Genomic DNA, 24553 nt, shown 5'->3' on the forward strand with positions numbered 1-24553 from the left:
AAAACATTTAAAAAAAGAGATACTACCAATTCTCCTCAAACTACTCCACAAAATAGAAAACATTCTATGAGGCCAGCATTACCCTGATACCAAAACCAAAGACAAATACGAAAAAGAAAACTATAGGCCAATATCCCTGATGAACACAGATACAAAAATCCTCAACAAAATATTAGTACCCTGTATTCAACAATACATTAAAAGGATCATTTCCCACAATCAAGTGGAATTTATTCCAGGGATGCAAAAATGATTCAATATCTGCAAATCAATGTGAATACCACATTAACTAAATGAAGGATAAAAATCATATGATCATCTCAATAGATTCAGATAAAGCATTTGTCAAAATTCAACATCCATTCATGATAAAAACCCTCAAAAAAGTGGGTTTACAAGGAGCATATCTCAACTTATGAAAGCCACATATGAAAAACCCACAGCTAGCATCATACAGAATGATGAAAAAACTGAGAGCTTTTCCTCTAAGATCAGGAACAAAACAAGGATGTCCACTATCACCACTTTTATTCAACATAATACTGGAATTCCTAGTCACAGCAATCAGGCAAGAAAAAGAAATAAAAAGCATTCAAATTGGTAAGGAAGAAGTAAAATTGCCACTATTTGCAGATGAGATAGAAAAACCTAAAGACTCCACCCAAAAACTATTAGAATAAATTCAGTATACAAATTAATATGCAGAAGTTTCAATATACAAACCAATATCCAGAAATCTGTTGTACGTCTCTTTTTTTCCAAAGATTTTATTTATTTGAGAGTGAGAGAGAAAGAGAGAAAGAGAGAGTGCACGAGTAGGGGGAGGGGCAGAGGGAGAAGCAGACTCCCTGCTCAGCAGGGTGCCCAACACTGGGCTCAATCCCAGACTTTGGGATCATGACCTTAGCCAAAGGCAGATGCTTAACCAACTGAACCACCCAGGTACCCCAGAAATTTGTTGCATTTCTATACACTAATAATAAAGTAGCAGAAAGAGAAATTAAGAAAGCAATTCCATTTACAGTTTCAACAAAAAGAATAAAATACCCAGGAATAAGCTTAACCAATATGGTGAAAAAGCTGTGTTCTAAAACCTATGAAACACTGATGAAAGAAACTGAAATTGATATAAAGAAATGGAAAGATATATCATGCTCATGGATTGCAAGAATTAATGTTGTCAAAATGTCCATACTACCAAAAGCAATCTACAGATTCAATGCAATCCCTATTAAAATATCAATAGTTTTTCACAGAAATAGAACAAATGACCCTAAAATGTATATAGAACCACAAAAAAAAAACACATAGCCAAAATGGTCTTGAGGAAGAACAACAAAGCTGGAGGTATCAATTCTAGATTTCAAGATATACTACAAAGCTATAATAAAACACTATGGTACTGGCACAAAAATAGACACATAGAACAACAGAACAATAGAGATGACAGAAGTAACCCCACATCTATATGTCCATAGATATATCTATTTCTGGGAGGCAAAATAAGGAGGCAAAAATATACAGTGGGAGAAAGACATTCTCTTCAATAAATGGTGTTGGGAAAACTGGACAGCTATATGCAAAGAATGAAACGACCAATTTCTTACACCATACACAAAAATAAACTCAGAATGCATTAAATGCCTAAATGTGAGATCCGAAGCCATAAAACTCATAAAAGAAAACATAGACAATAATGTCTTTAACATTGGTCTTAGCAACATTTTTCTAGATCTGTCTCCTCAGGCAAGGGAAACAAAAGCAAAAATGGACTACTAGGACTATACCAAAATAAAAAGCTTTTGCACGGTGAAGTAAACAATCAACAAAATGAAAAGGGAGAACTTTCTTCTCCCCTACTAAGTGGGAGAAGATATTTCCAAATGATGTATCTGATAAGGGATTAATATCCAAAATACAAAAAGAACGTCTACGACTCACCACCAAAAAACCAAATAATCCAGTTAAAAAAGGGAAGATCTGAATAGACATTATTACAAGGAAGACATACAAATGGCCAACATATGCATGAAAAAATGCTCAACATCACTCATCATCAGGGAAATGCAAATCAAAACTACAATGAGCTATATTACCTCATACCAGTGTAAATGGCTAATATCAAAAAGACAAGATACAAGTTTGAGCGAGGATGTGGAGAAAAAGGAATGCCTGTGCACTCTTGGTGGGAATGCAAATTGGTGCAGCCACTGTGGAAAATAGTATAGAGGTTCCCCCAAAATTAGAAACAGAATTACCATATAATCCAGTAATTCCAATACTGAACATTTACCTGAAGAAAATGAAAACATTAATTCGAATAGATACATGCACCCCTGTTTATTGCGGTATTTACAATAGCTAATATATGGAAGCAACCCAAGTGTCCATTCATAGATAAATGGATAAAGAAGATGTACTATGTATTGCCATTTGGTTGAGATCTGAAGGGATTATTCTTAAGTCACATTTATACATTTTTGTATTGTATGCCAAATACACAAAAGTTTTATCTGCATTTCCCTACATCCAATTGCTGCAGGATAAATATGAGATCCCAATAATAATTTTTCAAAAAGCATTTCTAGGGTTTATCCTCTATACACAGTGTTTCTTTTTAATAATTTATTTTTTACTATAAATGTAATATTGCTTGTAAAGAAAACAAATGAGCATTTTCATTGCTGAAATTCCATAATACAACTCACTGCTCAAAGATTGTCATGTATTTTCCTCCATATGAACATTCTACTACATTTATTCTTATATTCTACATTTTATTCTTACATTCTTATATTCTATTCTACATTTTATTCTTTTATTTATACAGGATTATAATTCTCTCCTATAACTTGCTTTTATAAGTAAAAAATTATATATTATGTATTATATCTTGAAGGACCTTTGTTTTAATACAGCTAAATGTATCTAATATTAAAAACCTCTATCATGGAATTCTATAGTATAGATAGGCTAAAAATGTTTTCTATTTATCAATTCTATTGTTTTCATATTCACCAAATATATATATATATATATATATATATATTTATTGGAGTTCGACTTGCCAACAGATAGTACGACACCTAGTGCTCATCCCGTCAAGTGCCCCCCTCAGTACACGTCTAAAATTTTTATGGTTCATCTTCCCCAGTAGAGTGCACACTCCCTGAGGACAGGGACTTGATTTGGTTTGGTCACAGTTATCCCCAGTGCTTAGAAAAGTGCCTGGCAAATAGCAGATACTCAAAAACTTTATCGAATAAATGACTAACTGGCAAGATACTATTTATGAGTATTTGTGTTGTTTCCATTTTTTACTCTTCCAATCATGAATTTTGCAATTAGTAACCTTATAGTTTATTTTGTGCACCTATTTATTTTTGTAGGGCAAAATCCTAGGGAAGCAATTGCTCAGTCAAAAAAAAAAAAACACCTCTAAAACTGAAGAACTTCAATCCCTCTCAAATTCCTCCCAACATATTCAGGAAGTCCCCAAATATAAAAGGAGGCAGCACTTGAATTTATAAACCCAGTCTTCCTACCTATTACCTACTGCTGCTACTGGAGTCTCACAAATATAATCCTGTCAATAAGTGGCATTGGCCTTTTCCTTCATTTTAGCTTGTGCTGTTTGAGGAAGTTGTCTGAATGTGTTCCCACCCCATGTTCTGAGACACTCAACTGCCAGTCTGTTGAAATGAGAACAGTACCCTTTGTCCCTGTTAATATTTTGTTCAGCAGGCTATATTGGCTACAAAACTTTGGGCTCCTAGTATCTTTATGAAATTTTTTCTCATTTAGCTTTTTTTTTTTTTTTAACACATGCTTTTCCCAAGGCTCAGGGGTAAATCCATATGAGGAAAAGGCATCATTCATTCTACATCCTCATCCATGTCCTATGGAGCTGTCCTCAAAACAAACCTAAACCTCTGATGCTTATGAAGCCTACTTAAATCAAATTTGCAGAGTTCAGTTCTCTCCTCTCGTTGAGTGCTTTCTTGAGTGGCTTTTACAAACATACCTTCCGCAGGTGCAGTGTCACTCCTGCAGATGTTTCTGATACTCAGAGTAAAAGTCATCTTTGTGTTCAGGTAGGGACCCTGGAAACACACAGATATATGAATAAATATAGAAATTTAGATGAATACACATACAAATTTCATCTAAGCAAGTTTTCAAACAGTTCAAGATTCTTCCCCCCTTATTAAGTCCTACAACTTTAGTGTTTTAATCTTTTGAGAGGGCTTCCATTATAAATATTCTCCTTTTCCGTTAAAAATGTGAGATCTGATCATTTCAAAATTCTAGGAAAGATAGTAAATATTAAAAAAGAAAAGAAAATCATTTATAACCTCACCACCCAGAGGTACCAGTGTGAAAATTTTATACACATTTTAAAAATGTAATCTTGTGCCCAAGGTGGGGCTTGAACTCACAACCCCAAGATCAAGAGTCACTTGCTCTACCTACTGAGCCAGTCAGGTGTCTCAATTTTATACACATCTTCTTCTAATTTTGTCTCTATATATTCTTACATAGTTGAGGTCATATTGCATATTTTCCTATGACTTCTTTCTTATCAGAAAAAAAATTCCCTTTGGGACTAAAAAGTTCTTCATACACATACTTTGTAGTAACTATAAAGCAGTCTCTTGCTTGGATGGACTCTATTTTGGGATTATGCATTTTAGAAACTGCCCTCCAAGTTTATGCCAACTAAAAGTCATACTCAGTTCCTCCTTTTCCTTCATTACCCAAATCCACTCAGTCCTGAGGGCTGACCCCCCCCCCCTTTATTTTTTCCAGAGAGGGAGAGGTGCGGAGAGAGGGATAGAAGAAGAGGGAGGGAGAGAATCTTAAGCAGGCTTTAATGTGGAGTCTGACACGGGTCTATATTTCATGACCCTGAAATCCGGACCTGAGTTGAAATCAAGAGTTGGATACTGGACCAACAGAGCCACCTAGGTGCCTCTTGTCTATTCGATTTATAAATAGTTTATCTGCCCTAGGGCTTTCAATCCCAGCTAAAGCATCTGTGGAGCTTTTACAAAATACTGATTCCTGTGGCTCCAGAGAGACTGAGTCAGTCAGAATCTCTAGGGGATGGAATCTAGGCATCTGCGAGTCTACAAGCTGTCCAGTGAATTTTTATGCAGCCTGAGTTGAGATGTGCTGCTCTTTCACCTCCTCCAGCCTCACTGCCACTTCCTGAGGTCCAGCCTTCATCAACTGCCAGAAAGGTGATTGCAGTTACTTCATAACCCCAAAATTACTTCCCTGAAACACAGGTCAGATCATGTCACTCTTACTGAAAGGCTCTTCACTGCTCTCTACTGCCTATGCAAGAGTAACTGGGCCTTAGCAAGGCCCTCCTCCATCACAGCCTTGCATTTCTGCAACCTGTCCTACTCTAGTTCCTCTGGTGCACCTCACCACTCTCCGCAGGAAGCATTCTGCTTTTGTTCATGCTGCACCCTGGCCTATAATGATATCCTTCTCCTTTCCCCAAGCAACACCATTATCTTATTCATACTGCAAGGTCCACCCTTCTTCAATGAGTCAGCAATCATCTATTGAGGGACAACTATGTACCATCCATTTGGTCAACATTTTCTGAGTTGCTGCTGCATATAGGTGGTGGGGGATATGACAGTGAATACACTAGACAAAAACACCTGCCATGGGGAGCTTGGCAGGAGAGGCAGACAACAAAACAAAAACACGAATAAGAAAATGGTAGCTGAGTGTAATGTAGGCAATTAGAGCAGATAGGTACTGTGTGGCTATTTTGGACTGGGTGACTATTTTCGTCTGAAATGGGTCTTTCTGAGGTGACAACTATACTGAGATCTGAATGGCAGGAAGGAAGGGAGTAAGCATTCTAATGATAGGACCGGCCAGGGTGAAGGCTTTCAGGTGGAAGGAAGTCTGACTAAAGAACAGAAAGGAGGCCAGAGCAGCTAAAGTGCAGTCAGTGGTAAAGGGAGAATAATGGAAGATGTCAGAGCTAGCTCCTGAATGCTTGCAAAGTCAGGGTAGAGGGTTGAAATTTAATTCATTGTACAATGACTGGAAGCCACTGGAGGGTTTTATGCAAGAGAGTGACATGATATGGTTGTGTTTGAAAAAGATTATGCTGGTGGCTGTGTGAACAACAGATTGAGGGGGCGTTGGTAGCAGGGACCACGTAGGTGCTTTGGTGGCAGTCCAGTTCTCCTGGAAGTACTGCTGAATTTAAGGCAAATAAAAATCCAAAGCTTCCATTATTTTAGGCAAAGTATTAAAATTCTTATTATCAGCTAATAGAACCTGCAAGGGCTGACCTCTGTCCCGCCTCCTGTATACCATCTTTGCCCCTGCTATTGAGCCTTGATGACTTTGCCAGCTCCCCAAATGCAGAATTCCTTCAGGCCCCAGGGCCTCTAGACTTTCTGTGGTTGTTGTATTTGTGTGATAAAATACTCACAAAGTTTACAGTTTTAACCATTTTAAAGTGTACAATTCAGTGGCATTAAGTACATTAACAATGTTGTACAACAATCACCACGGTCTAGCTCCAAAACTTTTTCACCACCTCAAGAGAAAACCCTGGAACTACTAAGTAGTCATTTCCCACTACCCATTCCTCCAGCCCCAGGTAACCACTCATCTGCTTCCTATCTCGATGGACTTGCCTGTTCTGGATGGTTCATACAAATGTAATAATACAATATGTGGGTTGTGTATCTGGCTTCTTTCACTTAGTAGGTTTTCAAGATTCATCTGTGTTGTAGCAGGTGTCAACACTTCATTCCTTTTTATGATTGAATAATATTCCATTGTATGGAGAGACCACATATTGTTGATCTGTTTGGCAGCTGGTAGACATTTAGGCTGCTTCCACCATTCAGCTACTGTGACTGGTGCTGCTGTGAACATTCACATACAAGTTTTTGTTTGTACACCTGTTTGCCATTCTTTTGGTTATATACCTGGCAGTGGAACTGCTGGGTGACATGGCTGGTCGCTGTGATTATATCTGGAGCAACTGTACATCAGTGAATCTTAGACATGTTATTGGTCTCCTGTGGCTGCTCTAACAAAGTCCCACAAAATGTGTGGCTTACATGACATTTATTCTCTCACAGTTCTGGAGGCCAGAAGTCTGAAATTAAAGCGTCAGCAGTGCCACGGCCCCTCCGAGACTGAATTTGTTTCTTGCCTTTTCAGTTCTTTGGTATTCCTCGGCTTGCTTGCTTGCAGTTGTGTCACTCTGGCCACGTGCCTTCCCCCCATGTGTCTCTGTGCCTTCACATGGACCCTCCTCATGTCTCTTCTTTTAAGGACACCCACTATACTGCATTAAGGGTCCACCTTCCTCCAGTATGACCTCATTGCAGCTTAAATACTTGCATCTGCAACAACCCTATTTCCAAGTAGGATCACTTTCTCAGGTACTGAAGGTCATTACTGTGCATGTGAATACCCTAGAGATCTTGTTAACATGGGCTCAGAGTGGGGCCCGAGGTTCTGCATTTTCAATAAGCTCTCCCAGTGGATGCTGCTTCAAGGATAGGGTGACCGACTTGTTCTGGTTTGCCAATGACTTTCCTTGCTTTGGCAATGAAAATCCAGAGTGCAAGGAAACCCCTCAGTCCTGGAAAAACTGGAATGGTTTGTCGCCCTATGAAATCACCCAGACCACAATCTGAGTAACAAGGATTTAGCGATGAGCTCTGCTAATTTACCCATGAATTATGTTATTGAATATTCATTTATCTTTACATTTAAATAATCGCTTTTTTGCTAGAACAGTCCAAGTTTTCAAGAATCTGGACCTAATCCTCAGAAAGTTCCAAACTGTAAAATAGTTGAGCTGATGGGCACCATCTGTGAAGATCATGTGTTAACTCATAAAATTATCTATGATACTCAGCAGTATCATAGGTTAGGTTGAAAATTGAGATTTCTGACTCCTTTACAGAGTTATTATGCATGGGCAAGACCTATTGAGGCTAAGCATAGATACTGGGTTTGAAGTATTCAGTATTCTTTTCCTGCTACTGCCTAGGTACTATAAAGCTCCTTTCTGAAGTTGGGCTTAAGCTCATTGCAATAGAGACAACATTCCCCAACTCTTGATTCCTATTAGGACCACCTGAAGAACTTAGAAACTGCTGAGACCAAATGATTCAGGCTACTAGAGATGGGGCAAAGGCAGTCATAGGTTTTGCTTTTTTATATAAGCTCTCCAGGTGATCCAAATGAGTAACCAGCATTGAGAATAATTGTGCAGGAACTTCCTTTATAACAGAAACCTTGCCAATCTGTTCCTAATCTTTTTTTTCACCTGCACCCATATTCCTCTCCACTCCCCTCTATGTCCACGTATTCTTTTGTTATGGCTGATCATTTCCTTAAGCAGGTTCTCCTCTTCCTCCTGTTTGTGTCCTGTTTATACAATGACCTCACTGACCTGGGACCATGTTAAACTTACTGGAGGTAATAATTACTCCTGCAACAACTGACCTTGGCAGGCTTTCTTTAAGCCTATTGACCGGCTTTTTACTCTTTCTCAGAAGGTGTCCTTAACATCATCCATGATAGAGTTAGCCTGTGATAGTGTTGCTGTTTTGACTGCAGAATCTCTCAGGAATCAAGCTAAATCTCCCACAGAATCTGTACTGTATGTTCCTCTACAAGCCAGCCACAGGAAATCTGGGTGGAGTGTACATAATTCTTTTATTGGGATATAATTCACATGTCATAAAAGCCGCCCTTCTAAAGTGTGCCATTCAGTGGTTTTTAGTATGTTCACAAAATTGTGCAACCATCACCACTATCGAATTCCAGAATCTTTGTCACTCCAAAAAAAAAAAAAAAAAAACCAAAAAAACACCCCTATTCATTAATAGTCACTCCTTATTCCTGCCACCAATTCCCCTGCAACCTCTATTTTTGTCTCTGTGGATCTGTCTATTCCGGACTTTGCCTATATGTGGATCATTCAACACTGGTCTTTTGTGTCTAGCTTACTTAGCAGATTTTCAAGGTTCATACATGTAGCATGTATAAGTACTTCATTCCTTTTTGTGGCCAAATAATTTTCCACCATATGGATTGGATTTACTATGTCTATCCATGTATAACTGATGAACATTAAAATTGTTCCTGCTTTTGGGCTATGATAATGCTATAAACATTCATGTTTATAGCTTTTCACATACCTGTTTTCAAATCTCTCTCTCAGTTCTCCTATATATCTAGGAGAACTGCTGGGTCATATGGCATCTCTAATGTTTAGCTTTTGAGGAACTTCTGAATTGTTTTTGAACATTATTTTTTGACCTTGATACAACTCTGTCTTGCCTGGGTGTGAGGTGGTTTGAACTTGTTAGGGTGGGAAAATATGGTTCTCAGGCACTTTAAACAATTTTTTTCTGTTATCTGCTAAACATTTTATGTGCAGGAAGAATGGTACCTTCACGCATACGCTTGTCATTGGGCATCATTTCAAAATGTGAGGACCTCTAAAAAATGGCACTTCTGTGGTGGCGAGGGTTTGGGGTGTCTGAGTTCCCAGGTTCCTGACCATCCCTCCGGCTGTATCTCGGCCACCTGTCACAGTCTGTTTCTGGCACAGACATGGGCCTGCTCGTTCCAAGGACACGACTATTGGGCCACTTCCAGCTGAGAAGGCCTGGTGGGGCGCCTAAATGCAGAAACGTGACTGCTTTTCGGGGATACCAATAAAGCTCGTGTCGTCAGGTGCAGACAGGCCTAGAAACGTAAAGCCCTACGGTGCATCAAGCAGAAACTTACGTGCGTCGGCGGCCTGGAAGGGCTGGCGCTGACCTCCGACCCCGCCCCAGGCTCTTCCATTCCCTCCCCGCGGCCCAGCCCGGCTCTGCGCCTGGGGACCTGAGCCTGCGCGGGCTTGCCGGCGCGGGCGGCCTTCTCAGCATGCGCAGTCGCTGGCCGCCCGACTCCTTAAATCGGAGCCCCGCGGAGTGCGCGCTCACGCAGGCGCACGGGCTCGTCTGCGCGCGCACGGGGCCTCTCGCTGCACGCGCCCCCGCCCCGCCCCGCCCCGCCTCCTCCCCCCTCCCGCGCGCCCGCCCGCCGCCCGCCGCCGCCGCCGCCGCCGCCGGAGCTCTGTAGTATGGCATCGAGGAGAATGGAGACCAAACCTGTGATAACCTGTCTCAAAACCCTCCTCATCATCTACTCCTTCGTCTTCTGGGTGAGTGGCCACGCTGGGCGGGTGGCCGGGCCTCCGGCTGTCAATCCTTTTAGTGATGCTCGGGGAAAAGGAAGAGTGGGAAAAACCCAAACCAAAAATCTCATCCCGGTCCCCTCCTTAAGGAGATAGGCTCAGGGGGCTGGGCTGGGGCTGCAGGATGGCGAGGTGCAAGCTTGGGGCTGCTGGGACCCTGGACCCCGCCCGGCGCAGGCTGCAAGGGGCTGCGTGGTGGCGGTGACTGCAGGTTGTCGACATTTCCCAAATTTGTTTTAATGCACTGATTTATTTTTTTAAGCTCGCGGGATAGGGTCAGCCTCTAGGGAAAGTTGCGGGTTTATTCGTCCGTTCCCCTCTCTGGACACCCCTCCCCGACCTTCCATATCAGCCTGTTCGCTGTGCCTCCAGGAGCTAACCTGGCTGGGAGAGGGCGCGGGAGCACTGGGTTTGATCCCAGATTCCTGGTTAGTTCCAAGCCCTCGGGGCTGCGAGAGGGAGGCACCAGGAGTCCTGTGCCTGCCTGGCTGGGCAAGGGCGACCAGAGCCCCCCAGGCGCTCCGATGGGGAGAGGGAACTGCCGTCGCGCAGAGACGCACTGAGAAGAGAGGGTCTTACATAAACTAGGGGCATCTTTGAGCTTCCTCGGCGACCCGAGAGGTGGGTCTTACGACCCTTTTCCCACGCCTCTCCGGTCTTTATCTGGTCTTTCTGTCATTGCGCGAACCTAATCCGCAGAGTCCTGGGGGAGGACCCCCGCCACTTGGTGACAGCAATAGCGCCCCAACTCTACTTCCCATCTAACCAGTGCTGCTCCCAGTCCTTGAAGCTCAATGCAGAAGGGTGACGTCAACCCCTCAGCTGAGGCCTCGGGGGGCTGCGTGGTGCACCTCGCGGAGGGATGCGCCCTTCTGCGCGCGGGGGTAGGTGGAGGAGAGGGGGGGCAAGGCTTGTGCCTTACCTCATCCTGTTTGGCAATTCGTGGAATCAGTGCAGGGCTGACACTGCAGTGATTCACTTGGAGGGGTGGGTGGCACCTAAAGACCCGTTCCCTGTTGTTTCTCTTTTCATGTAGAAACCCCCTCCCTCCTCAAGTTCCCCATTTTCCACACCAAGCCACAACCACCCAGAAGGAGAATGAATGTCTGTTACAGCCTCTCCCTGCCCCCTCCCCAATAATTTGGGTCATTTCACCTTTCCAAGGCAGTCATTTTGAAACCTGAGGCTCTGTAGAAGAAGCTAATCCCGCCTTTGCTTTTTTTCTCTGTGTCACCCCAACACCCCAATTAGCCCTAGTTTTGGCTCGAAACCAGGCACAGTACTGTGTGAGGTACCCAGACTTGGGTTGATGGCGAACCGGCTGTTTGTAATGATAAAGGCAGGATCTGAGATTTATTAAGGATGAAAAAAAAAATCTCTAATGCGCCCCCCCCCCCACCCCCGCGCGCTGGTATTTTCTTGTCACTGGCATTGGTGATTCTTCAGGTCGGGAAACTGTGGGCTCTGGGGACCAGACATTCCAAGAGCTCTGCAGTGAGATAGGATTGGATTAACCGGTATATCACGTAAGGCAGACACCGAAATGGACTTTATTTGGTCTGAAAACGACACAGGTTGAAAATTTTTGCCGAAACTTTCCAGTAGCCATTCCTGGGAACTGGTTTAGTTTTTTTTTTTTTTTTTTAATTCCTTAAATCTCTGTGTTTGGCACTTTAGTATTTACTTGACTTCCTATTTGTTACTGGAGTAAATCATATGGGTGATTATTTTTAGCGTCCTGAAAAATTAGATTTACAGTATATATGGAGTGTTGTTCTTCCAGCATCACTGCAGGCTGGTGAAGAGAGTCCTCTAGACTGAGGCTTTTCATCTGATCTCTTTAACTCTGCTTGCTTACTTCCCACCCCCACCCCGTGTATATAATTACTTAATGCCCTCTAATACATCATAAACACTGCATTTTATGTCGTCTGAAGTTCGTGATGCATGTGTTTAAAGTTTTTTTTTATAATCTTAAAATTTTACCTGGAGCGTTTTCAGTAGTTTAAATAGCATTCAGTTAATCGTTTCACAACCAAAAGAATGAGATCTCTCCAGATTTGAGAATATTTTAAATATGACATCCTCATTAATAAAATGTTGTCCAAATGCCCTGTTTCCCACGGTACTTTAAATGCTGGTTGCTTTTTTTTAACAGCTTTATTAAAATATAACTCACGTGCTATATAATTCACCCTTTTAATGATGTACAATTCAGTGGTTTTTGGTGTATTCACAGATAGCTGCAACCATCACCCCAATTTTAGGACCTTTTCATTACCTGAAAAAGAAACTCCATACCATTTAGTTATCATTCTCCCACCTTCCCTCTCCAAGCAATCACTAATCTACCTTCTGTCTCTGTACATTTCCCTATTCTGGACATTTCATATAAATCATATAGTATGTGGTCTTTTGTGAATGCTCTCTTCAACTTGATGTAATATTTTCAGGATTCCTCCATGTTCCTTCTTTTTATCTCCTAATAAAACTGTTGTATGACTAGATCACATTTCGTTCATCCATTTGTCCATTGATGGGCATTGGGGTTGTTTCTACTTTTGGATATTGTGAATAACCCTACTATAAACATCCATGTACAGATGTTTGTATGAACATCTATTTTCAATTCTCTTTGCTGGGAGTTGCTGGGTCATATCATAACTCTATGCTTAATTGTTTGAAGACCTGCAATACTGTTTTCCCCCCAGCAGTGTATGGGGTTCTGATTTCTTTTCATCTTCACCAGCATTTGTCATTATCTGACTTTGTGATTCTAGCCATCCTCATAGGTATCTCATTGTGGTTTTGAGTTGAATTTCCCTGATGAGTAATGATGTCAAGCATCTTTTTATGTGCTTCTTGGTCATTTGTATATCTTTCTGGAAGAAATGTCTTTTCATATCCTTTGTCCATTTTTTATTTGGGTTATCATTGAGTTACAAATGTACTTTATATATTCTTGATTCTAGGCTCTTATTGGATATATCATTTGTAAATATTTCTTCTATACTGTGCGTTGCCCTTTCACTTTCTTGATGGTGTCCTTTGAAGTACAAAGTTTATTTTGATAAAGTCCAGTTTACCGATTTTTCTTTTGTTGCTTGTGTTTTTGGTGTCCTAGGAATCTTTTGCCAAATCCATGATCATGAAGAAAATGCAGTTTATTAGAATGATTTATCAATTCAGTAAATACAGTTGAGGAATTTATCTTTTTCTAGAACCCAGAACTATGTCTGGCACATAGTAGGTACTCCAATATCTGTCAAAACTTCTGGGGTTAGATTAGGTAATTAACAAAAATGTTCTTTAAATTGGTGTTCTTGGGGGGAATCCCTGGGTGGCTCAGCAGTTTAGTGCCACCTTCAGCCCAGGGTGTGATCCTGGATCCCGGGATCGAGTCCCACATTGGGCTCCCTGCATAGAGCCTGCTTCTGCCTCTGCCTGTGTCTCTGCCTCTCTCTCTCTCATTCTGTGTCTCTCATGAATAAATAAATAAAATCTTTTAAAAAATAAAATAAATTTGTGTTCTTTTAAATGGAATATGGTGGGAATATTAGGCAGAATTGTTTGCTTTGTGTTTTTTGTAAATTGTTTTAATAAGACTACCTCTCATCCCTTGCTTCAGTTTAGACTTAGGACGAGAAGACATTTGACTTTAAAATGGTGGTAGACCAGTAGCATCAAGAGGTAGATGTAACTGTTTACTAAAGCAGAAGTCTAATGCTATGGAAGAGATCTTTGTTTTATCTGGCTCCTCTTCTGTCTACAGTCACTCTCCCCTTCTGAGGTGTTCCTCTAAAGCAATGCCTCTCAACAGGAGACATTATTGTCCACCTATCCCCTGACATTTGGCGATGTCTGGCGACCTTTTAGGTCACAGCTGGGGATGGAGCAATATTGGCATCTAGGGGATAGAGGCCACAGGTGCTGCTAAACATCCTATAAAGCACAGGACAGGCCCTCACAGCAAAGAATTATCTGGCTCAAAATGTTAACAGTCCTTACAACCTCTATACTATCAGATTTACATAGCAGTTAAGTCCTATGAAGAGAAAGAGAGTCTTGTGCAAAACTGTTTACTGATGTTTGGAACCACCATGCCAGAGCATGCTCAACACAATCCCAAGTGAGAAGTAAAACAATCTCTACGGTGTACTGTAATCATTTTGAGGGGATAAAAGGTAGGTATTTCTCTATATACTAGTGTCTAAATGGCTAAGATGATTTGTCTTCCAGTAAATGACTTCACCTGAATGCTAGGTAAATGGATCCTTTTATTTTCCCTGATTTGTATGTTTCATTTTCAGATTTATAGAAGAGGAGGAAAAAACACATCTAGGAGTAAGATATTCTGTGCTTCAAAGACTAGCAAACAGTTCCTGGCACATAATAGGTTACCCAGGAAGTATTTACTTAATGAATGAATAAATGAAATTTTATTGACTACTCTTGGGCTCATTTATTTCAATTTACCTTAATTGAGAGGCTTTCTAAAAACACTGCTTGTTCCAGTCTACCTGCCGTGATTTAAATGTGTTCCTGACGTTGATGTATACAAACATGGGATATAGAGGACTTTATAAAGAACTGCTTATCCTAATGGTAGTTCAGTTACCATGTATAAAAATATAGTAAAAGATCATAAAAGATCAACTAGTTTGCCAGACATTTTAGTACCTAAAATTTTAATTGGAATTTAACGTTTTAAACTTGAATCAAAAAAGATATCTATTTTGTCCTAATACGAAGCAAAATATCTCTTCATGACAAATATAATTTCAACAAAAAGCAGGATACTTTATAAATATACCACTTATTAGGTAAATTCTGTTTTGATATGTAATTTTTAATGTGTTTTAGACATTCATGTGAGTTATAAATCCACATCGAAAACCACTAAATAATATATGAAGAGAAATATCCTTCACTTCATTCCAGCATATACTGGATTTGATTTCTTCTTTGAATATCCAAGGACCTGATTAGCTTATCAATAGTGCTATCAAATTCTCTTAGGGCAAAATATGAGTGATTCTTTTTTTTTTTTTCATTTGGTAAGCATCACTAACCTTTCTGGAGGAGGATTTAAGAGAATAATGGTTAAAATGTTTTTCTTTTTTTTCATTTGTCACTCATAAAGTTTAGGTCCTTGGGTTAAATAGTGGAGAAAAATATCTTAGCATTCCCCAATGTTTTACAAAGTGTTGGAATCTTGGCACATACTAAAGTTTATACTTACTATTTTGCATATCAGTGTAATTCAATAAACATTCATTAAATGGCTTTTATATGCCAGGTAGCTCAATAGAATGTTTACCAACTTTTGCCAACTCCTGCTTTTAGCATTTTACCTTCATTTTAAAGTAATGTACTTGTTCTACTACTTCTCAGCTTTCTGGTATTAGGTGTTATATATTGTCTTCCCACTAGGGAAGATGAAGATTCAGCTCTCCCACTCCTTTCTCTCACACTCACATCCTTTCTATATTGGGGTATGTAGAATATATATATATATATATATATATATATATATACACACACACACACACACACCAATATATCATTTATCCTTATCATATATCATTCCAGTTAGGGCACTAGTCAGTGATTACATTAATGTGACTAGGTAAGCCTATGCACAGCTGAACCATTTAGTATGTGTATTATGAATACTTGCACAGCCTTTTGTTTTCCCTGTAGTTAAAAATTGCCCTGTTTTATATCCTTTGCTTGCTACTTTTCCATGTTTGCCCCCTAATTTATCCCCATACTCTCCCCAAGAGCTGGTATCTTCACTCAGTAGTTCAAACACTTCATGAATCCTATCAGTTCCAATTGGAGACATTTCTCCTAGAGCATTCTGACCTTCAATCTGGGCTAGTGTTCTCTGGGCCTTTGAAAGAGCCAACATCATGTTAATCTCCCTTTACTATCATCCTGGAGAATCCAGTCTCCTTTTATGTTTGATCCTCAGTTTCCTATATGTCCTATTTTTTTTCTTCCTTGATTTGTTCTTTCATTTTGGTGGAGCAAATCTTCTAGTAACTTTCTGGAAAAGGATGCATGGGAGGTTAATATTTTGAGGTCTTGAAGGTGTAAAAATCTTATTTTGCTCTTGCACTTAATTTGATAGTTTGGCTGAGTATAGAATTCTAGTTTGTAAATCATTTACCCTCAGGATGTTGTTGTCTCCTCCCCTCCTCCCAGTGTTATTGGTCTTATTACTGTTGAGAAATCAAATGATATTCTCATTCTTCTTAAATTCTCCTTTTTCTTCTCTGAAACCTTTTGGAAACTCTTGCTGTTGGTACTCTGAAATTTCACCAGAATATGTCTTGTTGTATGTTTATTTTCATTTATTTCCTGTAGATCCTTTCAATCTGGCAGCTGAGGTCCTTTAGTTTGGGGAAATTTTCTTGAATTGTTGTTTTGAATCCTTTCATTCTCCCTATTCGCTCTTTCAAAGCTGTACCACTTAGATTCTCTAATTTTATTTCCTAGTTTTTACCTCTCCAACTTTTATTTAAGATTTTATTTTTAAGTCATCTCTACACCCAACATAGGGCCTGAACTCATGACCCCAAGATCAAGAGTCAAATGCTCCACCAACTGAGCTAGCCAGGCACCCCTACCTCTTCATCTTTTTGACTCTACTCTATGGGACATCTCTCCCACTTGATAATGCCTGCTATTGTATTTGTCATTTGTTTTATATGTTGATTTCTAGAGCTCCTTTCTGAGATCTGAATATTCCTTTCCCTAGCATCTTGTTTCAAAAATGTAATCTCTTTTTATAATCCCTCTGGCAATATTAATGATTTTTTTTAAGTTTGCTTCTTCCGTATAGTTTTCTTCAAATTTCTCTGTTTTCTGGCATATTACAGACTTCCAGTTTCTGGTAAACTTTTGCTCTTTGTTCTGTACATGTTTAAGAGTAGAGCACTAAAAAGCTGATCGAAAGCTCCTAGTATATGAAGTGGGAGTTTGTTGATTTAGGATGGGTGATTTGACTGGACTATTGAGTTTTGGAACCAAGATCATTTTTAGTTCTTTTTCTTTGATCTGGTCAGATTTCTTACGGAAGCATCTTCTAATCCTCTCTGAATGAAAAAGTTTAGGAATTTGGATGTCTTCACATGCAGTATATAAACCTTTGTTAAGTCCCTATTTGAAATATAGAATCTGTGTCCACTGTGCTTTTGTTTCTCAGTTCAGAGACCCTCTTTTTCACCCTCCCTAGAAAATAAATCTAAGCCTATGCTGGAATGAGGAAAGGCCAGAGACAGAAGTTGGAGGGGATCTAATTACTTTTCAAAAAGATTTTTTTTTTTTACCAGATCTTCCTTATTTTAGTCCCTTTTCATCCCCAGTTCTAGGTGTGCATGAAGCTGCCTTTTAGGTGTGCTTGTGTGCAAATATTTTGTTCTTGGATTTTCTCATAGCTGCCATAATATCTGTCTTTTTCTCAGCTTCCAAAATGTCATTGCATTTGTCTTGTCTTCCATTCTCTTTGTTATTGTGGGTTTTAAAAATCCTCTTAGTGTCATTTCAGTGGAGTTTTGGGAGATAGCCAAGGTAAGTGGATGTGTTCAATCCATCATCTTTAACTGAAAGTCCTTTATATTTGTATCTCTTCATTGCATGGTACTAATTAAATACATAGTTGTGAGTGATTGACTAGATCATCTAAAAAGGCAATGGTTGGGCTGTTCTAGTAGATATTGGTATCTACTTTTCAATTTTTAAAAAGCTTTTGGGGGTACCCAGGTGGCTCATTTGGTTAAGTGTCTGCCCTTGGCTCAGGTCACAATCCTGGAGTCCTAGGATTGAGCCCCATATCAGGCTCCTTGTCAGTAGGGAGTCTGATGCTCCCTCTCCCTCTGCCCCCCCTCCACTCATGCTTGTTCTCTCTCAAATGAATACAATCTTTTTAAAAAGAAATAAAAAGCTTTTGAATGTCAAGGGGCGTATTCTAGGTTGGAACAGGCTTACCAAGGCACAGCCTCTTTAAGGTCTCATGGCTATCAAGGACTAGAGTTGGATAAGTGAGAATGAAGCTCTGAAGGTTGTTGCTACTTTTTCTGCTCTTCTAATTTCTTCGCACCAGGTGAAGGCCCATGTGCCTTCTGACCCAATTCAGACCTTGCTGTATTAATCTAATGTGGAAGCAGCAGAGTTCAAAGTGTGATTTTAAATGGGTTATTGCTCTGCTGTTTTTCTGTTACTACAATGATAACCCTTCGTGTTTATTATAGGACTCATACATTATAATCTTAAGAGTCTTTTCTTAATCAACTTTACTTCCAATATGTAATATGTAGTTAGGATATGCGCACTACCTTTTATAGCATTTGGGGAACATTAAGTCTTTTCCACCTAGTAGTTGCTTAGAAACTAGCTGAATTTTTGTCCAATTAGAACAAAATACTTTCCTCAATTTTAATTATAGCTGGAGTTCTTGATTTGACCCTACCATGAGCTACATTACTTATGATTCATCAACTGTTCAGCATTATATACTGTTTTAAGCAAGCACCTCAGAAGGTGCTGAGAATTGAGAGTCATATCTGACTGCGTTTCTTTGTTTAAATGTATTAAATCCTTGACATGGGTGACTAATGCACTGCTAAACCAATTTGAAGCACACTGTAAAAATATATTCTTATGTCTTTTCCTCCTTTGTTCCCATTACAGCAGCTTCTGATTTGGGTTATCTCCTCATGGCAAGCAGGTCATTGGATTACCACTCTTAAATTTCCTTTTTTGGGGGTGCGTGGATGGCACAGTCGGTTAAGTGTCTGACTTTTGGTTTTGGCTCAAGTTGCGATCTTGGGGTCGTGAGATCAAGCTCTATGTCAGGCTTCTCGCTCGGCACGGAGTCTGCTTAAGACTTTAACCCCACCTCTAAAATAAATAAACTTAAACAAAATTTTTTTTGGTTATTATCCCCTTTGCCATGACAGAAGACTTTTCATTATTGGCTCAGTATTTTTGGCCTCTTTTGTATAAAGCCCCAATATTCAAGGGGCTTGAAAGAAAATGATGTAGGGGGAAAAATAGGGTTTTTCTTTGTTTTCTATTTGATCAGTTGAACATGAAAACATGTTAGTTTGGTGGTATAATTAAGGATCATAGTTCCTTTGTGGAACATTTTCTTTAGTGCTTTCTGTAAGCCCATTAGGTCATTTTCATAATCTGTTTTAGAAATTACAGGTGTCTTTTACTAGAGGATGGGGTGGGTCAGGTACAGATACTAATTGAGCAGTCTAGATAAGTGATTCTCAACCATGTGTGCCCATTAGAATTGCCTAAGGAAACCTAAAATATATGCTTAGGCTCCACCCTAAGAGATTCTGATTCATTTGGCCTGGAATTGGGTACCAGTATTTCTGTCTTTTAAATTATCTCCCAGGTGATTCAAGTAGGATGGAGAACCATTGATTCTAAGAGAACTCAATATATAATAGCAGGCCTGGTTCATCTTTAGTCTCCTGGATCTGGAGATTACTAGGGAATATCTAGCTATTGAATATTTAGTGTTGGCTTATTGATTTGTTCTCCTTTGCTCCAAAGTCTGAAGCTAGGTTTCCAGTGTCTCAGTAAATCAAAGTGTCCTTGTCACTCTTAGGAGACCTTGCTAGTCCTTTCTAACTATAGGCATGCTCATCAGAGTCACTAAGGGACTTTTAAAACATGTGTGGTCCTATCTCCTGAAGTTTTCATTGATCTGGAAAGCAACCTGGGTATGTATTTTTTAAAACCATTCACAAGATGGTTCTGATTCCTGGGGTGTAATTCTGTGGTCCATGATGCAGTTTGCTATGAATAAATTCTTACAATATTAATGCTTTCCTGTGATGTGACGGTGGTACCATAAAGCTAGTTTGAGAAGATTCCACAAGCAAGAGGTAGCCCATCTAGTATTTTTCTTACCCACTGAACTGGTGTCTGGCAAGGGTCTCCAACTGCACTCTTGGAGTCTGGAGTAGTTTCTTTTCCTCAGGGTGACTCTTTCTGTTCACAGTTGCACTTAGACATTTAAAAGAGTCCTGATTTGCCCTCTGTCAAAAGATGAGACTATTATCCAATATATAAAACAAAAAGCAAAGTAGGAGAGAGAAGTTTATAAGCAGAGTTCTAACCTTTTTGAGGAGCGTGGTCATGTTTAGGGGTTGCTTTGGTTACAGAGGAATGAATGATTGACCTTTGCCTTAGAACCGTTTGGGTGATGAGGCTGTTGTTGACTGACTGTGAAAACTGTGTTGACTGCAGTGCATCTACTGCTGCTTGGTTGACCTTGAATTGTGTGAGATTGTCATTGTAATTGGCTTTCAGAAGTATGTTCCCTGAAGCAAGTTGAGTTGTCATTGATAATTAGAGTGAGGTGAATTGCCATTGATCAAATAGGTTTAAAAGTGGGTGCTGGTGGTCACCAGTTGCCATGCCTATTGAATAATTAATTTTCCTTTCCTTAGAAGTATAGACTTTAGTCTTGCCTCAGACTACCAATTCTTCTTAGTGAAATGAAGTTACTTCTGCACTTTAGGTCCCATTCTCCAAACATCATCATGGTGATATATAGAATTACTGAGTCAGTTAATTATTCTAATCATTCCACAAAGATTATTTGAGAATTTATGATTTCCAAAGATTGTTTCAGGACTTCCCAAAGGCAGACCCTATTGCATTGAAAAGGGACCTAGGGGTGCCTCAGTAGCTCAGTTGGTTGAGTGTCTGCCTTCAGCTTGGGTCATGATCCCAGGATTCTTGGATGGAGCCCCTGCATTGGGCTCCCTGCTCAGTGGGGAGTCTGCTTCTCCCTCTGGCCTTCCCCCCCCCACACTTGTACACATGCATACACACTCTCTCAAATAAATTTTTAAAAAATGAAAAGGAACCTAAAGCTTGATAATATGAGTTTGGGTGGTAAATGTTACCTGCATATCCTCATCACTACTTATTCTCTATTTCTGATGAAACTTTTGAGGATTTCTCAATTTCTGTTTCATATTTTAAACTGTATCAGTTGCTTGGTATCCTTTTAACTATTACCTTTTACTGTAGGGGATTAAAAATCAGTCCCATGTGAAGTCTTGATTTAGACATTTACTGTATAACCTTAGGCAAGTCACATAAGTGTTTCTGAGCCTGAGTTCCCTCTTCAGAATTGAGATCAGTACTTACCCACCGTAGTCAGGTGTTTGAAAGCTAAATGACATTCAAGTACTTTGTAAAGTGGGACACATACATTTTTTGGGCAACATATTTCCTTATGGTATAGAGTGTTGCTTTTTTCTTCATATCTTGCACATGGAAGATAGTACGTCTGTTTTTTAAATGAGTAAATTGATCAGAACACTCCATATCCTGAAAATCAAGGATGGTTAATTTTTTGGATTTTATATTGCTACGAAAAAGAGTTGAGATTGCAAAAGAGTTTGAATAGGAACCAAAGATTTAATGAGTTTAGCTCTGTCATTGAGATATAAGTATTCTTATGTAAGATAAATAAATATAAATATGTCACTTAAAATTAAAGTATTGGTGATTTATTATTTTTTAATAAACTTTTAATTTTAGAACAGTTTTAAAATTACGGAAAAATTGTGGAGATAGTATAAAGTTTGCATATACCATATAACCAGTTTTTCTTATTCTTAACATCTTATATTAGTATGGTACATTTGTTACAGTTAATGAACCAGGATGGATGCCTTATTAACTAAAGTTCATACTTCATTCAGATTTTCTGAGTTTTTACCTAATATCCAATTTACGCTACCATATTACATTTAGTAGTCACGTCTCCTTAGACTTCTTTTGGCTATGACAGTTTCTCAGACTTTCCTTGTTTTGATGACTTTGACTATTTTTGAAGAGTAGGGACCATATACTTTGTACAATGGCCCTCAGTTGCAATTTGTCTGATTTTTTTTTTTTCCTTTTGGATACTGGGGTTATGTGTTTTGAGAAAGAAGACTACAGAAGTTAAGTACTATTTTCATCATATCATATGAAGGGTACATACTATCAAGATGACTTATTGCTATTGCTATTGACCTTGATTACCTGGCTGGGATATCTAGTTTATTAGGTTTCTCACTGTAAAGTTACTCTCTTTCCCCTTTCCATACTGTATTCTTTGAAAGAAAGCCGCCATGCCTAGCTCACATTTAAGGAGTGGGGAGTTATGTACCACTTCCTTGAGAGTAGAGTATCAGTCATTACTCTTTTATTAACAGAGATTATTTTCACTAAATAAACGTTAAAATGAACAGTAAATGTTTTTTCAAAAAATAGTAAAATATTAACAGTTTGAGTCAGTTGGGAACTACACAAGGATTCTTGCTTATCATGATTATTTATCATTTTGGTTTATCTAGCCAATGTAATAAAACAAAAAACCCTTAATGTTGGATCTTTTCATGGGTGCAGTTGTTGTGTACAAACCCAATAGATTCTAGTGGAAAAAACGACTACTAAGAGAATTTGGCAAAGACAATGAAATGCTGGGACACCTGCACCCCGATGTTTATAGCAGCAATGTCCACAATAGCCAAACTGTGGAAGGAGCCTCGGTGTCCATTGAAAGGTGAATGGATAAAGAAGATGTGGTTTATGTATACAATGGAATATTACTCAGCCATTAGAAACGACAAATACCCACCATTTGCTTCAACGTGGATGGAACTGGAGGGTATTATGCTGAGTGAAGTAAGTCAATCGGAGAAGGACAAACATTATATGGTCTCATTCATTTGGGGAATATAAATAATAGTGAAAGGGAATAGAAGGGAAGGGAGAAGAAATGGGTAGGAAATATCAGAAAGGGAGACAGAACATAAAGACTCCTAACTCTGGGAAACGAACTAGGGGTGGTGGAAGGGGAGGAGGGCAGGGGGTGGGGGTGAATGGGTGACGGGCACTGAGGGGGGCACTTGACGGGATGAGCACTGGGTGTTATTCTGTATGTTGGCAAATTGAACACCAATAAAACAATTTATTATAAAAAAACTAAAGAATCAAAAAAAAGAATTTGTCAAAGAGGTTGGATATAAGAAAAAATACAAAAATGACTTGCTTTTCATTATTTTAGCATAAGTCTTAGAAAAGGAGAGGGAGGGAAAATTCTAGTCTCAGTAGCAACAGATATTGTAACTACTTTAGAATAAAGCTAACAAGAAAGGGAAGGCTCTTAGATAAAGAAAACTAAAGTTTTATTGAAGGTCATAAATAAGATCCAAACAGATTAAAGGACACTGTGTTCTTGAGTAAGGAGATTTAATATCATAAAAATACCAGTTTTCTGAAAATGTCTTTAGTGCCATTCCAATAGAATTCCAACAGGACTTTTTTGAGGGGTAGAGATGATAAGATAATAATGTTTCTATAGAAGAACAAGTGCCTGAAAACTCCAGAGAAATTGGGGTAAAAAAGGAAGTATGTAAAAAAATAAAATAAAATAAAAAAAAGGAAGTATGTGCCTTACCAGTTATAAGAATATACTCTTGTGACAGACTATGAGACGGCTGCCATGATTCCCGCTTCCTGATATTTATGCCCTTGTGTAACCTCTTTGGCTTGGGTATGAGCAAGACCTGTGACTTGCTCTTAATAGAATACAACAGAGGTGTTCAGATATATGTGAATACATGTTAACGATTACATTAGATAAAACTATAATGTCTGTCTTCCTGAGAGACTCTTTCCCTGGCTGGCTTTGAAGAAGTAAGCTTCCATATTGCGATCTGCCCTATGGAGAGGGCCACATGGCAAGGAACTTAGGGCAGCTCTGGCCAACAGCCAGCAAGAAACTGAGGCCCCTAGTTTGGCAGCCTGCAAGCAACAGAATGATGCCAACAATCAACTGATCTTGGAAGCAGATCCTTCCCCATTTAGGCCTCAGATGAAACTGCAGCCACCTGACACCTTGATTGAAGCTTTGTGAGACTCTGAAACAGAAGACTCAGTTAAGCTGTGCCCAGACTCCTGACACTGCAAAAACAGTGAGGTAATAATTGTATGATGTTTTATGCCTCTACATTTGTGATAATACATAACGAATACAGCTATAAAGTCACTGATTCAGTATCATATTGGCTTAGAAACAAATAGGTCAGCAGAACAACAGAGAATCCAGAAATAAATTCTAGAGTATATGGTTTACTATATGAAAAAACATTCATTTTAGTGAGAGAAAGCTAGGTTTAAATGCTGCTACTGGATATATAGGAGAAAATAAAATTGGAGCCCTTACTTAAATAATATTAAAACTTCTAATTGGTTTAAATG

General features: G+C 39.3%; 2 protein-coding genes across 3 annotated transcripts in view; one reads left to right on the top strand and one right to left on the bottom strand.

Moving 5' to 3' along the window:
- Window positions 1-10010, bottom strand: part of RPGR (retinitis pigmentosa GTPase regulator) — a 295685-nt gene extending 285675 nt beyond the window's left edge. The window contains exons 1-2 of one of the 2 annotated variants that reach the window (XM_072744565.1): window positions 9805-10010; window positions 4025-4103 (exon numbers count right to left, since the gene is read on the bottom strand). In XM_072744565.1, the coding sequence (XP_072600666.1) occupies window positions 4025-4103; window positions 9805-9864 (139 nt within the window). In that variant the 5' untranslated portion in view covers window positions 9865-10010. The remainder of the gene's footprint in view (window positions 1-4024; window positions 4104-9804) is intronic. The other variant, XM_072744561.1, reaches the window with a different exon arrangement.
- TSPAN7 (tetraspanin 7) overlaps window positions 10008-24553 on the top strand; it is a 127940-nt gene continuing 113394 nt past the window's right edge. The window contains exon 1 of the mRNA XM_072744570.1: window positions 10008-10225. Coding sequence (XP_072600671.1) covers window positions 10145-10225 — 81 coding nt within the window. The 5' untranslated portion in view covers window positions 10008-10144. The remainder of the gene's footprint in view (window positions 10226-24553) is intronic.

Source organism: Vulpes vulpes, chromosome X, assembly GCF_048418805.1.
Source record: "Vulpes vulpes isolate BD-2025 chromosome X, VulVul3, whole genome shotgun sequence".
NCBI lineage: Eukaryota > Metazoa > Chordata > Mammalia > Carnivora > Canidae > Vulpes > Vulpes vulpes.